This window comes from Protomyctophum parallelum, assembly GCF_964188405.1.
Source record: "Protomyctophum parallelum genome assembly, chromosome: 21".
NCBI lineage: Eukaryota > Metazoa > Chordata > Actinopteri > Myctophiformes > Myctophidae > Protomyctophum > Protomyctophum parallelum.
The window spans coordinates 14,940,700-14,954,932 of record NC_139713.1 but is presented as its reverse complement, the minus strand read 5'-3'; the positions used below and the strand labels follow the sequence as shown (position 1 = coordinate 14,954,932).

The 14,233-nt window shown below is 41.2% G+C and overlaps 1 protein-coding gene and 1 long non-coding RNA gene across 2 annotated transcripts; both read right to left on the bottom strand.

The window, feature by feature from the left end:
* Positions 1 to 1,101: 1,101 nt before the first annotated feature.
* Positions 1,102 to 11,511, bottom strand: LOC310878685 (progestin and adipoQ receptor family member 3-like). Its single transcript, XM_083793052.1, has 7 exons — positions 11,380 to 11,511; positions 9,753 to 10,014; positions 9,016 to 9,178; positions 5,797 to 5,952; positions 4,903 to 5,100; positions 4,016 to 4,106; positions 1,102 to 3,175 (listed from the first exon to the last, which is right to left on the bottom strand). The coding sequence occupies exons 2-7, from the start codon at positions 9,947 to 9,949 to the stop codon at positions 3,033 to 3,035; spliced, it is 948 nt and encodes a 315-aa protein (XP_083649178.1). The 5' UTR covers positions 9,950 to 10,014; positions 11,380 to 11,511; the 3' UTR covers positions 1,102 to 3,032.
* Positions 11,512 to 11,759: 248 nt separating this feature from the next.
* Positions 11,760 to 14,228, bottom strand: LOC310879196. Its single transcript, XR_014570952.1, has 2 exons — positions 13,395 to 14,228; positions 11,760 to 13,343 (listed from the first exon to the last, which is right to left on the bottom strand). It is a non-coding gene; the product is annotated as an uncharacterized lncRNA (long non-coding RNA).
* Positions 14,229 to 14,233: the final 5 nt, after the last annotated feature.

Below are 14,233 nucleotides of genomic sequence, written 5' to 3'. Positions count from 1 at the left end.
GCGTCCTCACTTTTGTCTTCAATGTTTGTGTTTACACAAACCCTCAAAGCTGGACATAGGAGGGGCTAGCGCCCCTTAAAAAAAAAAAAGGAATCCTCTCTAGACATCAGGACTCTTAACAAGCCCTAGCATAGAGTTAAAAAAAAAGAACAAGCAGGCAATAGGAATTTTGCCTACCGAGTCCCTTCTCTCTGAAATGAGACGTTGATGGACTTAAATGTAACTTTGACTGATCTTAGATCTGAACTGTGCCGACATGTGTGTGTGTGATGTGATCTATTTAATGACTATTCCATAGGACTACAATTCTAGTTCCATGGGCCTTTCATAAGGATTTGCCCTATGACCCCAAATAGGCTCTGTGTAGAACCACTGCTAAGTCCTGCATGCTAGTAGCAGAGCTGAGTAGCTAGTGCTAGTAGCATGCTAGTAGCAGAGCTGCTTTAAGTCCAAGTCAAATCAAATAAAACGTCTGCTATGGTGCCATTATCCAAAGCGCTTTGCAATGCGAGTTACACTCACCCGTTCAAAACTGACGGCAACCATGCAAGGCATCAGCCTGCTCAAGGATAAAACCAGGAATCTTCCAGCTTCCCAAACAGCTTAGTCACTGTCACCCACAGTCATCAAAAGGTGAGTCCAAGTAAAGTCTCAAGTCATTCGAGACACGTCCAAGTCAAGTCCCGAACCCTGAATTTTCTTTTGTATTTAAAATCTGACTCAAGTCAAAAGGGTTCCATTTGGGGAAACGGGCACAATACATGCAGAGTCATACAGGACAGAGACGAGGCAAAAAAAAGGACAATATATAAGCTCATAACGCTTCGCATCTGCTAAGTGTTGTGGGTGGCCTTGTACATCTGCTATTATCAGTAAGCCATGCTGTCGAGCTAAAGAACATACATTAGCAGTGGCGTACCCTAGTGGTGCAGTGGCTAAATACACTGGATGTGGCTGAATAATATATCATTATTATGTATTCAAAATCTAAATCTAAATCAAACTGACCTTTAAGCACCATGCTCAGTACCACTGCACACTGGTCATTTCCACAGTGTTGTGGAAGAAGTCTGACGTAAATATCGCTGGAGGGGCGCTATGTCCACAGGTTCATGTTCTTTTTCATTTGCATTATAATCCCTCTATAGGGGGATCTTAACTCGCCTCATATAAGAACTTCTCTGCATTGACCAACATGAATTTGTGATCAGTCGGTATTGGTATACTAGACTGGTCAATATGCTCATATGCAATCATAGATCAATCGGTTCAGTTACGGTACTTACCGTAGATACGGTTCCAAATAAGCAATCACTTACAAAAATATATCTCTCCGCATTTGCAGCTAGGAAGATTGCAGAAGACCTTTACAACCTTTACATTGTGGATTTATTCACAATATTTGAATGTAGTTGAAAAGGCGAGAGAGCATCATAGTGTAAATGCTAATTAAATGATGCCTGTGACCGAGTGACAAGAGTTTGTCTGCTTCAAAGAGCTGGTGGTGGTATCTCCAGTACTACACTCCTGATTTAATGCTCACTCATCAAACATAATTATTGAGCTTTAAAGGGGACATTGATCTCATTCCTGTTATTAGCCTTCAAAGATAAACGTCGACTAGGCCATACAATGACGCTAGAGTCAATACATTTGAGGTAGACGCTCCCTATGGACAATATTGTGCATAGAAAAGGGGTGTTCACTTTACGCAATCCTGTAACGTAACGAACAACATCTTATAATAAATAATAAAAAATAATGTTAGAATGTACTGTATTGAAATCTTTGAGGTATTCATACGAAGGTGCAACAGACTCATACAAGCTAGCCTCGAGTAGCCCTCAGCCTACCAATACGTGTGTGAGAACGGCTGAATCTGGACAGCAGCGAGAACCGCTGCGGAGAAGAAAAAAAAACCCTACGCCTACCGTTTTGAAAACCAATCCTGACACTGTCCCAATATGTAGGACCATCCTAAAGTCTTTGTATTGGTTCCGCTGCTGCAATGCAAATGTAAATCTCTGAATTGCTTCAGCTCTTAATGTTTAAATATCCTCACTCAGACATATTGATAGGCAGAGATCTCCAACCGTCTGACAACAACAACACGAGACTTGGCAAAGGCAGGTGCTTCTCCTCTGACATGGCACGTTACCAAAATGCCAAATGCATGCAGGCGGGGGGAAAATAACGAACCACTGTTCCCCCAGGAAATTGTCAATTTGCCGGTGGCAGTATACGCCTCACTCGGGTTTTGTTTTGGCAGTGCTCAGCCACTTACTGGGGACTAAAGTACAGTACAGTAGGGAGGCTGTGATAGAGATACTGTAGTTAAATCGTTCTACGAGTAAGCCGTTTGCTACAGGGTTTTACCGGGTAAAATCTGATCACTTTTGGGTTTTTTTAGGTCTTGAGTCAAGTCTTAAAACAGTGATGTCACAAGTAGGCTACACCAAATCCCTCAGCAGAGGAGTTCAAGTCAAGCTGCAAGTCCTGACTTTTGCAACTTTCACGAGTCGAGTACGAGTCCCCCGTCTACAGCTCTGGCTACTAGCCCATAGTGACAAAGTGCACCGGTCTGCTGTTTAAACTTAGCTACTGAACAATTTAGGACAGTTTGAGCCATGAGTCCACTATCGAGAAAAACGGACCATGTCAGACAATTGAAAACTTGCAGTTCAGCAGTAACCATCAGATATTAGCCTTAAAAAATATGCAGCACCTTCAAGACAGTAGCCAATTGTTTAGAGCAGTGGTTCTCAAAGTGGGGTCCAGGGACCTTTCAGGGCTCAGGGTTCCACTTCCAAATGGACCCTTACAGGTCTGTGAGGGTCCATTTGGAATACATGTTGTAGTTTGCACACTCTCAAGAGTGAAGTCCATGAAATAAAAAAAGGTTTGAGAACCACTGGTTTAGAGGTAAATGGCCGATGGGTTATATTTTTGCCTCCATTTTTGCCTAGCAGTGGTCTAGAGACCCAAATAATTCAGTCATAATATTGTCCCCAGTTTTTTTTCGTGTTTCTCTTCTATCCACTGTAGGTTTGGTCTGAGCATGGATGGGTGTGCCTGAAGCGCATGAAGTATATGGCGGTCTGGTGCCACCAGTAAAACATCATTACCACCAAGACATGCCATACCTGGTGGCTGGCGCCCACGTAGTTCACTTGGCCTAGGAGAGAGAGAGAGAGAGAGAGAGAGAGAGAGAGAGAGACAGCCTTCATAATGCTTACTAGCCCATTGACGCCTGGTTGCAGTGTTGTTTTCGTCGACTAAAACTAAGACCAGAAATGTTTGTCGACTACCTTCTTTTCACAGACGAAAACTAAATGGAAACTAAATGAAAACTAAGCTGATGATGACTAAAACTGAGACTAAATATACGGACAATTTCGTCAACAAATAAAAACTAGGTGAAAATGTTATGAAGGGACTAGTGGACAAGAGATCCAGTATAAGTCATTTTACACTTGGTTGCATGCTGAAAATAGCCGATCTACAAGCTCGCAGCGCGACGCGTTGTGGGCTTGTAGATCGGCTATTTTCAGCAAGTGAAAAAAAAAAACAATCATTACAACGGCATCAAGGCTTCCAGTCTTCCAGTGACATCATCATTAGGCAGAATTTCTTCTAAACAAGATTGTTTTACAAAAATATTTATGATAGAGTGAATCATTATTCAACATTAAGTTATTCAACTATTTTCACAATATGAATTTAGTTCAGCTCTGTGATTATATGACAGTTTATATGTAAAAGCTAAAAAGACAGCTATATTCTATCACTGAGTGCCGCGCTATGAACTTGTAGGTCTGCTATTTTTGAAAAATCGTGAAAATGTGCCTCACATCATTGAATATATATTCTTTCGACGCCAGGCCCAAAATGGGCTAATAAAAAAAAAGTAATCGATAAGGAGTAATCGCTAAGAGCTAAGACAACAACCAACATAGTTGCAGCCCTACCATCTATCTCTCCATCTCCCAAGACAGACAGACGGACGGACACTCACCGGGGAAGTAGCGCTCGGGCACCTTGGTGACGTAGAACAGGAAAGCGGATCCTGCTATCAGGTACATCACCAACACACGGGGGAAGAAGATCTGCACCGAAAGAATGGAGGTTTACAACAGCCATATTCACGGAGAACAACACAGAACAACACAGAACCATTACACAACCTCCACAATTACACAACCTACGGAGATTCACACACACAGTGTACATTTTCAACCGAGGCTTCTATAGACCATTTTCCCCGTAACACCTTGAGGGCCCGGGCCCATTTAATCCATTAATAAAATGTGCCCATCGTCAGCAAGCGCCTCTGGGCTGTAGAGCGATGCGATCAGTTTTCATAGCACTCATTTGACCGGGCACATGACCGGGCACCTGAACTTGATTTACATCATGGGCTTAACAACTCATTCAGTGCCACCTGGTGGACACCAGTTTTAGCCCTCCACCGAAGCCCATTATAACTAAAAGAAAGAAAATGTAATTCTATTGTGCATGTCATCACCTGCACACCAGATTAGAGGAATTTTCAAAATATGGATCTTTTTTTTTTTTTTTTTTTTTTTCAAGGCGTCCTGTGGCACTCTCGGCCACCAGGGGGAGGCGTCCAAAGGCGTCATGTGGCATGCAATGAGTTGTATGTTTTCTAATCAAAATTAAAATCGCCAAAGTAATTAAAGTTTTCAAATAATTGCAGTGGAGTAAAAGTACAAATGTTTGGCTCTGAGATGTAGTGGAGAGTAGAAGTAAAAGTACTGGAAATGGGAAATACTCAAGTAAAGTACAAACACCTCAAAAGTCTACTTACTAAGTACAGTACTTAAGTAAAAGTTCTTAGGTACTTGTTTCCACCACTGTGCAGTGCTCATTCATTACCCTCACCTGTATGACGTTGGTGGTGAAGCCTCCGTTGAGCCACACCCAGTGGCAGGCGGGTATGATGCTGATGCCGGCCACCGCGCAGAAGATGGCCGTGCGCAGCCGCCGCCAGTCGTTGCTGAGGTAGTGCGGGTGCACCTGGACGCAGAAGACGGCCAGGATCAGAGAGAGGATGATCACCAGGTACACCTGCCGCCAGACCTATATACGAGGGAGGGACAGAGGGTAGGAGGAGGAGAGGTCGTCAAAACTTTAAAACGTGTTGAAACCCATTTAGACCTGAGGACGATTCTAGAAATGACAGTTTTCTGAAAAACCTCATGTTTCTATGTCAGCGGTTCTCAAACTATTTCATGTCAAGGACCCCCAGAATTATATGTATTTGGCCACCGACCCCCGTCTGAAAATATGTGGTTCCAGGGACCTCCCCAGAAGCGAGTTAAAAACGTTTTAAAAAGAATATATATATTCAAAGATTTGTGCCACATTCTCAATTTCTTATGCGGCTATGAGCTTGTAGGGGTTCCCGCCCAGAATGGGTTAAAATAAATCACACCCGCGTGAAGTGAGGGCCGCTCTTGTCGTCGCACATCGTCCGATAAAAAAAAAAGAATGATACTTCTTTGTGAATTAATTTGTCAACTTATATTATTATTTTAACCATGATACAATGTTTTAAAAAACCACCATGATCATGTAAGATGACATGACTTTATGCAATACATACGACTTTCATCGTCATGGCATTTAATGTTTGTGTTGCCACAAATGTACGCCATATTTCAGGCACATATGACGTCAATTCTCCAGAATACATACATAAGCTACAGCCAAAGCGGACCATCTGAATAAAGAGACACAGACAGTAACGGGACACATTCAGCCATGCTTGCTTACGGTATTGCAGTAGAAGGCATAGAAGATCCCGGGTACATAGCAGCCCAGGATGCCAACGGAGATGCCCGCATAGTCCAGCGCTAACCAACGGCGACACGTGTTCTCCGACCGGTGACATGAGAACATGTGGTAGCCGACCGAACACAGCATACACACCTTAAAAAAGGAAGACATTGTCAGTTATACAGTTTATGTTTACGATCTGAAATTCGATGTCAGCCTTGCGTTAAACACTTAAGTCCCTGTATACTTTGGTCAACTTGACACCGAGTTGGGTCTGTACTTGCTCCTCTCTTTTTGTCCCCACACTAATACCAAATATCTTTGCACAAATAGCAGATCTAATAAAAAGGTACAAGCTATGTTAACTGAATGCTCGCTCTTAGGGCCGATTCATACTCCTATTTTACCGCTGTTTCGGCGCTGTAGTGCCGAAATGATTTCGGCTCGTCAGAAATTTTCAGTAGCACCTAAGAGCCGACTTTAGGACGGTACCCGCCCATCCAAACCTCAAATGACATCACATTGTAGGCTCTACAGAGCCGAACTGACTTTTATTCAGCTCTAAAATAGGAGTATGAATGGGCCCTTAGAATGGGGATGAGTAGTTAAGATTACCGGAAAATACCTCCATTGTCCAAAATCTCACTAATCAAGTTTTATTGTATAGGTTTCAAAGGAATTAGAACATTAAATTCCAAATATAAATATAGGGAGATGACTCATGGAGTTGCCAAGTCACCACTTAAGACCTATTTTGAGCTACAGTAGGTAGCCCTGCCAATTATTGTCATGTGAGTGTGACGCAAAAGTTATACCCTACTACTACATAAAAGCCAGCTGTGGAATGAATAGAAGCAAACATTATGGAGAGCTTCCGTTTATAAGCGTTACTGGATATTGTGGTGGCGAAAATGCATATAAACACTATGGTATCGATTAATTTAATTAACGTAGCCTACTAGTAGATGATACTTAACACTCTAATTACCACCTGTTCTTCACTGACAAACTCATTAGAGACTGCCCGACTCGTGTAAACCTATTTCAAACTGTGTGAGTTAACTATAGAATAGAGTCCATTTAAGGAATGACCATCTCTTGTTACTCCTGAAACTCTGTACACTGCTGACAGTATAGAATATGTGTGGGAGATGTGTGTGAGGGGGTGCTGGGGGAAGCTCTGGAGGGAGACACTAGTCTCTCTCCGGTGTGATGAAATAATGGAGTTCGAATCCTGATGGTTGAGTCCTGCTTCTTCCTGATGTACTATAGTACATAGTAATATCAAAAACTCCCACTGCAATATTCAGGGGGAAAAACTGCTTTGGTACCCAATTACAATTTAGGGTGTAGTCAGCTGTTGTATGCCATCTTACAAATACATCTGTTACAGTACACAACCATTAAAGTGTGTACTGCCTATACACCCTGAAGGTGCCTCCCGAACGCACGGTTGGTTATTTATTTGGACCTGGATTATTCATGCCATTTCTCTTCCTCTCTCTTTGGATAGTACTCCCTTCCATGAGCACCAGTGGTTTGAGGGACATCTGTAGCACTCCTGTTGTGTCCCTGTTAAATAATGCTTATTGGGACAGATTTGGTCTAATTCTGCAACTTATTTAAACAAGAGCCGTGATCCATCAAAGCATATTTAGTAATATGTAAAACTGATTGATGACATTAAAGATCAACTTATTATGACACACAGCAAGTCAGCAAGGCAATCAGCTGTAGTTTGAGTCAATTAAAAAAATATATAAGATTGCAGACCAACAGTGAATGAACTTGTACAGCCTCCAATTACTAAATAGTTGATTTATATCTTGAATTACTTGATGATATTGGAGGTGAGTGGGGGAAATGGCGGTATTAAAAAGAGTGTTGCGATTCTGCGAATGCGAGTGTTGTTACACTCTTGTGGTACTCAAAATATTTCCCTACGGTAGGCAGGCAGGTCTACTACTGCATTGTTCTAAATAAAGCAAAAGTAGGTCACCCAGACATTTTCATGCTACAACAAGTACTATTGACATATGATATTGTACCAGGCTACACAAGCTAGTACTGTATGCATTTCTTACAAACCTGAATATTTTGAGGTGAACATACTGTATTGGCAATGCACCTGTATGGGATATGTAAACGCGTAACCTAAGGGTACACCAAAGTACAAGCGCAACTGATCTACGGAATTAGTCTGCAGACATAACTGATGACAATTATGATTGAAGATACTGTACTGTGATACTCAAATGACACGATTGATGGGCTTGTTTTGATCAAGAATACACACCCATGAATGCTAATGAAAAATAATGGCTATTTATTAATGAGGGAACAATAGAGTGGCCCAGCCACTTTGTAGCACTCTGTAGTGGCAAAGTTAGCCACAAGATGGTGGATTGTTCACAAGCCAACATCTTATCATATCATCCCGTTTGTAAAACATGGGATGACATGACAGTACTGGGAAAACAATAACATCCAAAAAACAAAAGGTATCCAGCTGGATCAGATTGGATGGACGGTTTTTATGATGTGTAGGTTACATTATTAATTCACTCAGGCATGGATCATAAAATGATCCAATAATAATAATAACACACATGACGTGCACTAGTGTTGTTTACGTTGACTAAAACCAAGACAAGAAATGTTCGTCGACTACCTTTTTTCACTGACGAAAACTAAATGGAAACTAAATGAAAACTAAGCTATGATGACTAAAACTAAGACTAAATATACTGACAATTTCGTCAACAAATAAAAACTAGACTAAAATGTTAGGAAGGAACTAATGGACAAGAGATCCAGTAAGTAAGTCAGTGACTTACTTACAGACTAAGTAAGTCATTTTACAATTAGTTGCTTGCTGAAAATAGCCGATCTAGTGGGCTTGTAGATCGGCTATTTTATATAAGTGTAAAACTAGCCATTACGACGGCATCAACGCCCACCAAAATACATTTCAGCCGACTAAATCAACTGTGGATTTAGTCGACTTAAAATCTCTAAAATCTCTAAACTAAGACTAACACTAAGACTAAAACTAAGACTAACACCAAAACATTCCAGGTGACCAAAATGTGACTGAAACTAAATGAAAAACTATTAAAGAGACTATGACTGAAACAAAAAATTGCTGCACAAAAACAACACTGACGTGCACGCACGCACGCAGGTGTGTGTGTTGTGGAAACACGTGAAGGTTACCTGGAAGCAGAACAGTCCTATTACGTAGATGACGTAGTCCTCTCTGTGGGCCCCGGAGACTGGCAGCACCGTGGAAAGGTCGTTGACCCCAAGAGAGAAGAATAACAGGAAGCCAAGTAGGTGGGTCCAGATATTCACAGTCTCATTGGACAACATGAAGATACTGGAACGAGGAGGGGCACACACACATGCACACACAGTCACACACACACTTCATATTTCTCTTATACTGTATTTTCTGTTATACAATATACTCTCAGAGAAAAGATTAAGACAACTCCAGATCCCAATCTTAAACCTCCAAATCTACTCTTACCCACATGTGCTATATAAAATAAAAACAAATGAATCCCACATGATTATAAATTGGAGAAGCATGGCCCGTTGTTAGCTAAAGTAGCACTATGTGACTTTCCTGTTCTGCCCCAGATTTGAACCTGGCTCCCTGCGCTGAAAATTCCAGTGCTCGCTTTAATAATTGGGGGATAAATTGAACATTGCTAACATAAAACTTTGGGTGTACTCAACATGTCTGGGTTCACATTCTGGCAAGTGGACCAACATGTAGGTTGGAATAGAAATACATTTGATAAAAAAGGGGGTAGGCGCTGCGGTCACATGTGTGGGCCGTGAACACCACAAGTTGGCCCTGATGCAAGACACACTTGGGAACAACTGCTTTAGTCAATGTGGAGTTGTGGACGTTATGACCAAACCAAACCGACGAGTCGACCTACCTCTTCAGGCAGAGTGTGGATGGCAGGTGAGCCCTGTAGCCATCTGTAATGAACGGGTTCTCTCGGAGGAAGAGCGGGATCTGCTCGTAGGTGTACAGTCGGATCCTCTGAGGGATCAGCACAGGCCAGTGCTGCTGGTAGCTGCCCAGCTGCATGTAGTGTCCCTTAACCAGTTTCTGAGGCATCTTCAGCAACATTGTGTTCGTGGGGCCCACGTTTCTTGTGCAAAGTGTACAACTCAACACACTGGGAGGTTTCAAGGCTGAGTGAAGTGACAAGGACGGTGGCACTTATTAAACTCAGTTCAAAGTGCACTCATAGTCTCAGAAGGTGCTCTCAATGGATGAGGCCCGTGCAGCACCCATTATCATTTTTAATACAATGGCAAATTCATCTGAAACTTTTACCAGCTTACATTAATACTATTATTGTAAGCCCCAGGGTAAACTTGGGCTTGCTGGTGCATTGCACCAATACTGTACAATCACAGCATGTGATGTGACATGCATAGTGACATGTAGCCCTCCAAGCAGAACCCAAATGCTACTGAAGTTTCTGACATTTGTTCGACCCAGTGCATTGGGTCCTGTTCCACGTCGTCCATGCCACCTGATTAAAACATTTACTGGCTCATGTTTACATGTTAAAACGCCTCCCCGCGGCATGTGACGCCATTATTTTCCTTGAGTTATTCTGAATTCGGTAACTTTAAGTAGCTATACATCCCGGTGCGAATATCTCCTGTGGCGCGGAAGCCGTTAAGTATTTTTAATATATGTTTGCCCGATTTGGAAGCTTGGATTCTTCTTGTTTATTGACACCTCATTGTACCGCCTATCTGGCTAGCTAGTGGCGCTATAGCTATGACACAGCAGATCAGAGGCAGGGACGTAGCCTCACAAGCCAACCGCACACCGGGAGGCGGTACAATAAACGGTAAACAAACAAGAAGAAATAAAGCGACCAAATCGGTCAAACAAAGATTAAAAATACTTAACGGCTTCCGCGCCACAGGAGATATTCGCACCGGGATGTATAGCTACTTAAAGTTACCGAATTCAGAATAACTCAAGGAAAATAATGGCGTCACATGCCGCGGGTCCTATTTTAGAGAGAATCTCCACATCCGCATTTAGGAATTTCCATACGAAAATACACTAGCGAGCAGGGACCCAACGTAAAACTAAACAAAATATCAAAAAAGTTTTACGTAGGGTCCCGAAAGGGGCTAAGTGACATGCTACATTGGGATGGGGATTGTTTATTTTCATAAGCACACACGCATGCACATAGCCTACCACCCGCCTTCATTCATTTTTTAGGTGTAACGAGTATACGTCATTTGTGGGTCAAGCTGTACTACAATTGAATACATGTACATACATAACAGACAGTACATACTATAGGGGCATTGCAAATGTACTGTCCCGCGCACGGGCGCGCGCAAACACACACAATTATAAGATGTACACAAAATATATAAATAAGGATCTTGGAATCGAGACTAGTCTCTACTATACTTGCTAACCCTAGCCCTCTAACCCAGAGTGCTAACAAACCGGCAGCTATATATATCGATTTGCGATGCTATCAAAAAGGGGAATATATATATATTCAGTAGCCTTACCATTTATAGTAGTCCCACTATCGCCGTGCTCAATGCGCACCTATCCGGATGGCAGAACGACAACATAGCGGCCAGTTTAACTATTAGCTGGAATATATATCCCAGCTAGCCTAGCCGTCGAAAGCTGCAAAACATTAATAACCCTCATCCGGGTGACCACGGGATGTTGCACTGAAAATAGTGACTTATCGCATTCTGTAACCACAGGGGTCGCTGTTTGGTCCACTCACAAAAATACATTTCCCCATCTTGATAAAAAAAAATACACACACACACACGCACGCACACACACACACACACACGCACACACACGCACACACACACGCACACGCCTGAAAAGGTCAGAGACTTTTCGTGGAATGACTCCAATAACAAAGACACTGTTTTATACAAGCTTTATTTACATTTTTATTTCCAAGTCTTGCAGTATAGGAAGCATTATTTATTTGTAACAGACTATGAAATCCTGCCAATACTTTTCTTTTCTCCTTGTCAAAAATGACCAACCAGTTTCTCACATACAGTATAATATGTACAGAGGATTTGTATACAAGCAATATAAAACTTGGCAAATGGAAAGGTTATTTGCTACTCATTTACTAATTCAGTTAAATTAAAATAAGACAAAAAAGGAAAAAAAAAACATCTTCCTGTGAGTATAAAATACAGCAATCATTTACACGTGTGGTGGTGATAAGATTCGGACTCAGACCTGTTAGCCTTTAGTTGTTTTTAAATCTTAAATACACATTATTATACCACCCTACACAGAACTCAGGCACCCTTTTTGTCTTATATGTGTGGGTAATATGCCAAATGTATTGTTGAATACAAACACATTGGGATTGTTAATATTTAAGTCAAATTCCTACTTTTGCCTGAAAATCAACTAGGGCTAGATTTTGGCAACGTGGCACCATTATACAAGAAAGTATAAATTAGGCGGTACATTGTGATTTACGTTTTATATATTAATCATTTATGTTGGGCAAAAATATATTTTTTCTACTCTACCACCCAATAATGTAAATTAAATTGAAGAGACAGACAAGACATTGCTTTCCATAGGCTAAACGAGTTCAGCCAAAATGTAACAACTCTTAATATTTACCCCAAAACGGAGCTAATCCAGTATACATCATCATTATGTATACACGTATAAGCAAAACGAGAGTGCCTCATTTGCTTCAGCCGAGTTGTGGCAGAAATGATCTCAGTTTACTACTTCTTTAAAGGGAAATATTTTTAAAACACTATTACAGTCATACTGCTACTAAGACCTACACGTATGGGGATGGACGGTTAGGAGACCAGTAGAACTTGACTTTACTTAGCCTAGGCTGTGGCGTTTAATGGCAAGTGGCTTACAAACTAGCTCTTTTGTCTTTTCACTTGGGACACACAATCTCCAACTACGGACAGACGGCAAGAAGAAACTTTGAAAAGGAGTCTCCTCTTGTGCGTACTGCTTTGACAACACCGCAATTAATTTCAGTTGTACGTTATGGGAAAGCCTTATCATGTCTCTGCTATCCAACCATGGTAACACATGAAGGCATTTTTTTTAATGCCATTATATGCTAACTACTGTTTATTGATGTAACAGGGAATATGGAAGCGAATTTAGACACATGAGGAGACTTACATTATCATACAAAACAAGCTATTAACATCATCCATATTTAGCAAATTATTGACATGGACTGTTAATGCAGTGAAACCCTACATTCACAGTAAACTAAATGAGGGGTAAAATAATAAATAATAAATAGCACTTTAAAAAAGTTATATAACAAAACAGGCAAATGGAACAAAATCAAGTGAATTAGGTGAAATGTCCTCGTTAAGCCATCTACATCTAAAGAGCACATGGACAGTACACAGTAAAATCCATAGTGTTAATTTAACTATCAGACTCCGAGTATACAAACAGAACCAAACAGCCCTGAATTTGGTTCCATAAACTCAGAACTTTACAGTGAAATGTTTCTTTTTGAAAATGACCAGCAATAAACCTCAGAAACTAGAACGATTACATTCAAGTTGATTGGCGGATGCAATAATTCGTTATTTTGTTTAGAGAATCTATTTGAACAGGCTTTTTGACTACAAGGCACTGCAAATTTCCAAAACAATTATTCAACTACATCCTATTTTTTTATGAGCTTAATGGACTCATGGGCTTAACGAGGACTTATTTCCACTATAATATCATGTCTGTTAAAATGTATTTAAAAAAAAAAGCTGGTTATTAATGATGGAATCTAGCCAGCCTGTGCTCCTCGGGGATGGCATTTCAAACCCTTGGGCCCAGGAGGTCAAAGTCTATCAATTACACTACCACACAGTCTCCAATTGCTCCTGAACATGGTACACTCTCTAAATTGAGGTAAAAGCACTTTTAAAATGTTGCAGAGTACTTCATGAGAAGGGTTGCGTTAACCGTTTTGCCATGTGCCGTTTTATAAAAAAGTAACACGGTGACAAATGCATCGCTAATTCAACTGCTCTGCAAGCTATACACACTATGAACAGCAACACAATGATTAGATATAAAAACAATTTGCCAACCATTGATCATTAAGTCATTGTCAAACCCAACAAAAAACAAAACGAAACATAAAAAAAAATCTACTTCCTTATAGTTTTCCCTCTGGTGAATACAATATCCTTCCTACCACCAGCGTTCTGAACGGAGGGAGCATGACACCCATGGAGAAACACAAGTGAGGTATCCTGACACAAGTCTGCCCACGTCATGACACGGACCAATACTATACGCCGTTTGGTCAATGCAATGTTTGCTACATTTTAGACCAGAAAGTGGCTTATCTCTACCCCCCCCCCCCCCCCC

Coding starts and splice junctions, on each gene's coding strand:
- LOC310878685 (XM_083793052.1), bottom strand. CDS start 9,949: ATGTTGCTGAAGATGCCTCAGAAACTGGTTAAGGGACACTACATGCAG. Junction 5,953..9,015: donor TAGGACTGTTCTGCTTCCAG/GTAACCTTCACG, acceptor TCCTTTTTTAAG/GTGTGTATGCTGTGTTCGGT. Junction 5,101..5,796: donor ATGCCTTCTACTGCAATACC/GTAAGCAAGCAT, acceptor CCTCGTATATAG/GTCTGGCGGCAGGTGTACCT.